Here is a 7,147-nt window from a genome sequence, read left to right as displayed (position 1 = left end):
CCTCTTTTCGTCTAACCGTTGTAATGGCTCCCTCACCTCATTTATAGTGCTGAAACGTTTAGCACTATGTCTGCCACCGTTTGTACAGGTAGGCGAATGAAAACGATCGCATACGAGTACTAGGGACACTTGACGACAAATGCGACCAAGGTGACATCGCGACATCCAGATGCTGTAGCGCGGAACGCGCGTCGCGGGAGTGTGGCGATTCTCTGCAGGTGATTGCTGTGCTGTTCTTTCGCGGCACTGTAACCTGGGCGTGAGTGCGCATGCGCGGCGCTGTTTTTCGCAACCTGTCAGAGTTAACTTTCAAACCCTATTACTGATTGATCCGTGAAGTTCTTGATCAACCCGACAGTGCTAGGAACACCTTATCAACGTGTCGCTCCGGCAATCGTGGTAGCGATATGGTAGTTACTCATGTGGTTGATGCCACCAGTCGGCGCTGGCGCAAAGACTGTAGAAAAAGCGAACGTAGGTGAGCAGACGCGGGTAGTCACTATATAGGCACTGATTCTTGCTGGTGACCCACGCAAGTTCTACAGCGGTCGCTGCGACAGCCATGCCACCTCCTGCCGTTATCTGTGGTCAGGTGATCGCGAACAAACGCCCGCATTAGTGAATCTTCGGCGCCTGTGGGCCTTGCCTCTCCGCCGCTGCCATGTCTGGTCCTGAACAGCGAGCTCTGCATCGAGTGTACGGATCGGTCAGCGGCGTCAACTGGCGCCCGACGCGGTTCGTCGATGAGCTGGTGCTGACTCGTTACGCCTGCAGCGTGTGCGCCGTGATTCCAAGCACGACGTTCGTGTTGCCCTGTTGTCACGCACTGTGTGGTCAGTGCCTGGCAGGTAGCGTCGCCCAAGATGGCGGAAGCGTCTGTCCTCTGGACGGAGAACTCTTCTGCGAGGACGAGTGCCAGAAATGTCAGCTTCCGGAGAGGAAGAAGCGGAACCTGAAGGTCAGTGCAGCGGAGGTATTCTGTGAGAGTCCACCTAGTGGACATGTCCATTTCGCCCGCTGCTGAAGTGCTCATTGGCTGTGGTGCCTCGCTGCTGCGGACGCGTGGCGCAGCCCAGCCAATCAGCACTTTAGCGGCAGATGTAATTGACATGTCTACTATGTGCAGTCTTGCAGCATACCTGCCCAGGTGTCCCCCACTTGACAGCGAGGCGAAATCTATTGCCAGCTGTTTTCAGTTTGTGTCCGTTATGTTTCGAAATCAGTGTTTTCGCAGGTTTTGATATCGAACAGCTCAGTGTTCAGCGTATATATTTAGCTGCTAACAAGGCTGGCAACCTAACGTGCAGTCAACCATGAAAGTTTACGGATCACGCAAACCCGTTAAAAACTGCGTCTGCGCTGATTGTTAATGATCTCTAATCGCATTTCTATGAAAACAGAGGGGCGACAGATAGTTGCTTGTGGCCTCATATACCTACTTTGCAGCGGGACATAACCCCGTCAAAATAACAGGGGCACATAGCCCGCTTGAGATAATCGTGGTTTGCATCTATTTGCACACTGGCATTTTGCCTACCTTTGCTTCAATAAGCCAGCCATCCTTACTTGTAAAATTCGCTATCGCTGTAATGGTCGTCGGTGCTACCATTGCTGCTGTTAATGCGGTGCCATCACGGTATGGACGGGATGGCACCGGTACCAGCATAGGTACAGATGACTCAAAGGTTTCCAGGCAGGCGTAGTGCGTTTGCCTCCAGAAATGTCAATGCGAAGTGGACTGTCACATTTGCAACCAGTCCATCGTGTGTTTGTCTCACTTTCATTTAGTGACTTCGGGTTGTCTATTTGCACTTCCAGTTATCCTGTATTTGCTCCCCACTTTCTCGACTACTGCGTCCACGATTCTGTGTTTGTACGGTCTGTTCGCTTGCACTAACAATCATTCGCGATGGTTTCTGCGCAATTTTCTTTTTCGAGTGAATAGCTTTCTTAGCACCTTTCGCATGTTTTTGTGGGTGGTGGTTGGTGGCAGGAATTTCCCGACCCACGCAATGGTGCTAATGCAAAGGCTGCTTGCTCTTGGACAACCAAGTTCGGGGTGCGTCCTTCACCGAATGCCGACTGGCTCTTTCATACAATCGTGCGATTGTTGTTGTCTGTGAAGGATACTCTGGTGGAGCGCTTGGACAGGAGGAGGGCATCCCGCAACCTTCTCTCGCCACCCTCTTCCCCTGTGGCGGCTCGCGCCGAGGATTACGGCAAAAGCAGACGATGGCGATCATCTTCGAAGTTACCGCTCGACAGCACACAATCTAGTTTCACAACGAAGCGTTCCCGTGTTACGATTACGGAGACTTGTGGCTACAACAGTGCATGCGCGTAGTTCAGTGCGGCAAATTTATTGGGCAGGCTAACGTCAGTCACCATGACTCAGCAGTTTGGCAGTCGCCAGGATGCCCGCTTCAATTCCAATTCGACCGTGTTACTGGCTCTCCGTCGCGCCAGAATAAAAATGGCGCTATCACCCATAGCTTAGTTTCATGATTACAAGCGTACTTCTGTCTTCATTATTGAGATCTGCTATTGATTTTCGCACTGCTATGCCTTGAGAATGCATCGCGGCGATAAATTTTTTCATTTTGGGGTGTCAGGTGGCGCCACCTGAGTGTACAGTGTACATTATGACACACAAGCTGCTGAGGGAGATATGGAGACAAGCGAGCGCGAGTTGTATGCTCAGGTCGGAAGTGTAATGAAGTGGTGGAAATTCACGGAGGACTGAAGCAAGGACGTCCTGTCTTCATTGTTGTTCACGCTTTATGTTAAGGGCATAGAAACACGGCCGGAAGCAATGAATTAGGGTTTGATTTATTCCTCATGCTTAATAGACAAATTGTGAAACAAAGCACCCGGACTGATGTATGCGGACGACATAATGCCACTAGCGGACAATGCAAGAAATTTGCAGACACTTGAAAATAGATGTGGTAAAACGGCGACAAATGCAGGCGGGAAGCATAGTTCAGGGAAATCGGTAATTCTAACCTTCAGTGAAGAGACGAGTACTTGCGTAGTGTCAATTAAATAGCCTGTCTTATCCATAGTCAAGCAATATCCATACTTCAGTGTATACATAAACGAAGGAAAGACCTCGTCAAGCACCCAATAAGATAATCTGACAATAAACGCGAAGCGGAATGCACTAACGATGACACGCGGGGAATTTTGGGTCCACAATAAATGAGGTGGTGCGTAGAATCTGGAAAGGAGTATTAGTGCCACGGCTAACATTCGCTAATGCCCGTTTGTGCTTCAAGACGGCTATCTTTTTCGGGGTTGAAAGTAAACCAAAGATCTGCAGGCCGATTGGCTTTGCGAGCCCTCGGTAAAACCACCAATGAAGTATTGGAGTGTGACATGGGTTGGGCCTCTTTTGAAGTCGGAGAAGAGCCGAGCAAAATTGGTTTTGAAGAAATACTGAGGAACCTGGATCAAAATAAATGGGTGGCTAAAGTGAACAGGTATCTGTACATGAAAAGGATGTAGACGCCATTGAAGACGTGAAGAAAGTCGGCAACCAAGTAGAGTAACCAGTAGTCGTGAGAAAGAGAAACAGATAGCGAATTGGATGCAAAAAAATGGAAACAAAACAAACGCTGTAATATGTTACGATGCTTTGCACTTCGAATGGATGTGATGAAAAAATAAAGCGAACATTTTGTTTGGAGCGAGATGTTTTCAAAGTGGGAACGACTTAAATAATAAAATGCAGTGATAAGCCATGATCCGTGAACCTACAATTAAACACGTGCACTTCTTGCCTTGCTGATTTTACCATGACGCGGCTTTTACTATGGGATTACGTCATAAATATTGCGTGCAATGCAGGCGCGGCTCCCACTAATTAGCGACAAAGATATATCATTGTCGTTAACAAGATATCCTTGCTTGCTTTGCTTTTCGATTCTAGGCTCACTGCTGGAACGAACGCCACGGCTGCGATTTCGTCGGTCCCCTGGCGGTGCTCCTGGAACACTTCGAGGCAGAGTGCGCCTTCCACCCTTCTCCGTGTCAACGTTGCGGCGAGGATATTCCGAACGCTAAGCTAGCAGCGCACTACATCGCCGGGTGCGGTGCAGGCAGCTTCTCATCTGCGGTGCTCGCCGAGTCCTCGCATCGAGCTCAAGCAAAGCCACCTAGAAAAGGCGCTGCCGGTGACGTCACTGCGACAGCGCACGGTATCGAGGGCCACACAGGGAATCCCTACGAAGACGAAATCCCAGCGCTTCAGAGCCAAGTGAACGAACTCACGGAGGCAGCAAGAGCCCAGAGCGCTCAGCTTCAAGACTTAAACGCCACACTAGCGGTTAGCCTCGAGGCTCTCAACGCCGCCGTGTTCGCAGCCGCCGAGAAATTAACGGACGCTATCGCCGAAGCTTCGCAGCTGCAGGAACACGTCCGCGCTTCGAGAGAGGAGGAAAGTTCTCGGTCACATGAGGATGAGGCGAGTGCAAGCGACTCAAGCGACTCAGACGTGTTTGACGCTTCGCTGTCCTTTCCTTGGGGTTTGAGAATCGAGCGTCCTTCCTTTCCTTAGATCACTATCATCACTCAGACGTGCGGGCGTCACTGCAAGGCGAGGCGACGGATATCCTTCGAAGTTTGGTAGTTCTCGCTGCCCAGTCTCTCTGGGGCCACGAACGCTCACTCCAAGCGCACAATGGTAGAGTGCGCACACCGGCACTTCATATTTCGATGGAGTCGCAAAGTGAGACACCCACGCGTTCGGATAGTCGCACGCCTCGCCGTGAAAACGGGAAGGAAATAGTTTACTCGGTGGTTATAGTGGGTGCCTCGAAGCTCTACGAGTATGGCAACCCTACCTTGATTGCTCGGTTTCGTTACCGACGCGCATGGTGCAGTGTGACTTTTGGCAAACTACGTGGTTGTGTACGTTCATGGACGCTGAGGTTAAATTGGAACACGTGTTCAGCTGGCAGCTCTTTACTGCACGTTGTTTCTGTAGAACCGACAATATTGCAGAGTTCATATGGTTTCTCAGTGCCACACGCAACTTACGACCCGTGGTAGCAATGTTTCTTTATTGGTACCTTTGATACTAAAAGCCACACTCAGCCCTTGTTTGACTTTCGAATCATCATGCACGACTGTGAGTGACGGCGCCCAACTAAACCCGTCACGTGTAGCGGCTTTTGTCGAAGTCCAGCTGTCCCACGAGAGCCTCTAAACCAACTCTGATAAACTGACGTTGGCGCAGATATCAATGTCTCACTTTTTGAATGAAGATTACTTTGTGGCAGTCTTTTCATATCGAAAAATGTTCTTATAGCCAAGACAACCCGCCGTTAAAGCTACCAACTATGCCGTTTCCTTTTCACACACTGGAAATAAGTTTATCTCAGTCAACCATTATGGAATGCCGTTGTAGTTGCATCCATTTATTTACACAGAAACGCTTTAAAGGGGGCCTTCCATAGCTGTTTTAACGTGGTGGTGAAGGCTGCCACCGCACTGCAGCGTGTTCAGCATTAAGCCTCAGTGATTAAACATATAGATTATTCTGCTTTGACGTGCAAATCTGCACAAATATAACGTCAGTGAGGTAAACCATAGAACACCAAGGCTATCTCACTCGAGGCAGTGTTCGAACACAGTCAAACGCTACATTTTGCCGCGGATATCTCTGTAGTGCTGCCTTTCCAATAACCTTGTTGACGAGGAAGAAGGCTCTGTTCTCGCCAAGAGCGACAAAGGCGTCGCTACTGACAGCGAGTGAATTGCGAAAGCACTCGTACGTTCACTGTATCTTGCGATTCATAGTGACGATAAATAAAGCGTGCTGCAGGTATCTGGCCTTCTTTCATCATTCGCGGTTTTCTTGTGCGATCACGTCGCATTGGAACGGTAAACTATATTTCTTTCTAGGACATCAAAAGTGGCCCCTTCCCTCCCCCTGTCGTTACATTCGTGGTCACAATTTTTACGTGCAAGTACGGTAAGTGCGAATGATTATGAAGGACAAGTTGGCATGCGTGAAACTCGTTAGAATAAACACGCTTACTTGGTGAATTCCTTTTTTAGGTCGAAAGCCTGAATTCGCTCGACGCAATATCGTCAGCATTGGCGCATTGTACAAAAATGTCATTAGGAATGGCTCATACCCACGTAACACCAGAAAGAAATATCGACTGCGAAGTATACTTGCAGCGCCGCGAGCATGATGCGCTGCTTTCGAGATCTGTCAGAAGCGTTGTCTTGCTGCGAATGCAGAAATATGCGAATGCCACGTAGCAGGCCAGAGCCAAGGTAATGTTGCTTGCCGTCGTTTGGAGATACGCACCATATCTTTCTTCATTCCGCCTAATTAGATAACTAGCCATAATTAATGATTGAACTTCCCAAATATTATAATTACCTTAAAAATGTCACTGAGAAAATTGTAGAGCGACATGAAACACTCCTGATACACCTTTCTGTTGCTCAATACGTGCTACATAAGTGTTTTTCCGAGCGTGAAAGAAGCTTGCAAATGCACGGAACAGTGCCGCGTGACCAGCCGCTCCAGCCGCTCCAGGCGATTTTGCGTGTATTCGCTGGCTTCTTCCACGCTCGGAAAAACAATTTTATGTAGCACGTATTGAGCAACAGAAAGCTCTATTGGGAGTTCTTCATTTCGCTCTAAAATTTTACATTGCAACGTTTGATCTCATTAGAACATTTGAGAAGTTGAATTATTTTGGACTAATTAACCATTTACGCGGAATGAAAGAAATTTTCGTATCTCTAAGCAATTGCAGACAAACGATCTCGGTTATTTCCAGCTACGTGGCATTCACATATTTTTAAACTCTGGGTAAAGTTAGCTCAGACGCCCTGTAACGAACGCTTTGCACGTCCAAAATCCAAGAGAAATATCTGCAAGCAACACACGGTCCTAAATAATTATATTTTCTCTAACTCCTCCTCTAGCGTTAACACTTGGTTCTCATCAAATTTCAGCCAGTGACTTGGTTTTATTCCTAGGTGTTCTCCTTAAATTTGACTCTCACATTAACAATATTAAGAAAAAGAAACGGCATTTGGCATTCGCGCTTCAATAAACGCACGCACCTCCTTTTCACGCAGGGCTCTTTTGTCACTCTGCTTTCATTCATAGTCATATGAA

The 7,147-nt window shown here is 48.3% G+C and overlaps 1 protein-coding gene across 1 annotated transcript; it reads left to right on the top strand.

Annotated features, from left to right (window-relative positions):
- Window positions 1-474: 474 nt before the first annotated feature.
- Window positions 475-5,830, top strand: LOC126527957 (uncharacterized). Its single transcript, XM_050175796.3, has 2 exons — window positions 475-958; window positions 3,932-5,830. Exons 1-2 carry the CDS (start codon window positions 662-664, stop codon window positions 4,556-4,558), a joined length of 924 nt encoding a protein of 307 aa, XP_050031753.3. The 5' UTR covers window positions 475-661; the 3' UTR covers window positions 4,559-5,830.
- The last annotated feature ends 1,317 nt before the right edge of the window (window positions 5,831-7,147 follow it).

The sequence above is a fragment of the Dermacentor andersoni genome, chromosome 9, assembly GCF_023375885.2.
Source record: "Dermacentor andersoni chromosome 9, qqDerAnde1_hic_scaffold, whole genome shotgun sequence".
NCBI lineage: Eukaryota > Metazoa > Arthropoda > Arachnida > Ixodida > Ixodidae > Dermacentor > Dermacentor andersoni.
Note: the sequence above shows the minus strand (reverse complement) of the source record. Positions and strands in the feature narration are given on the sequence as shown.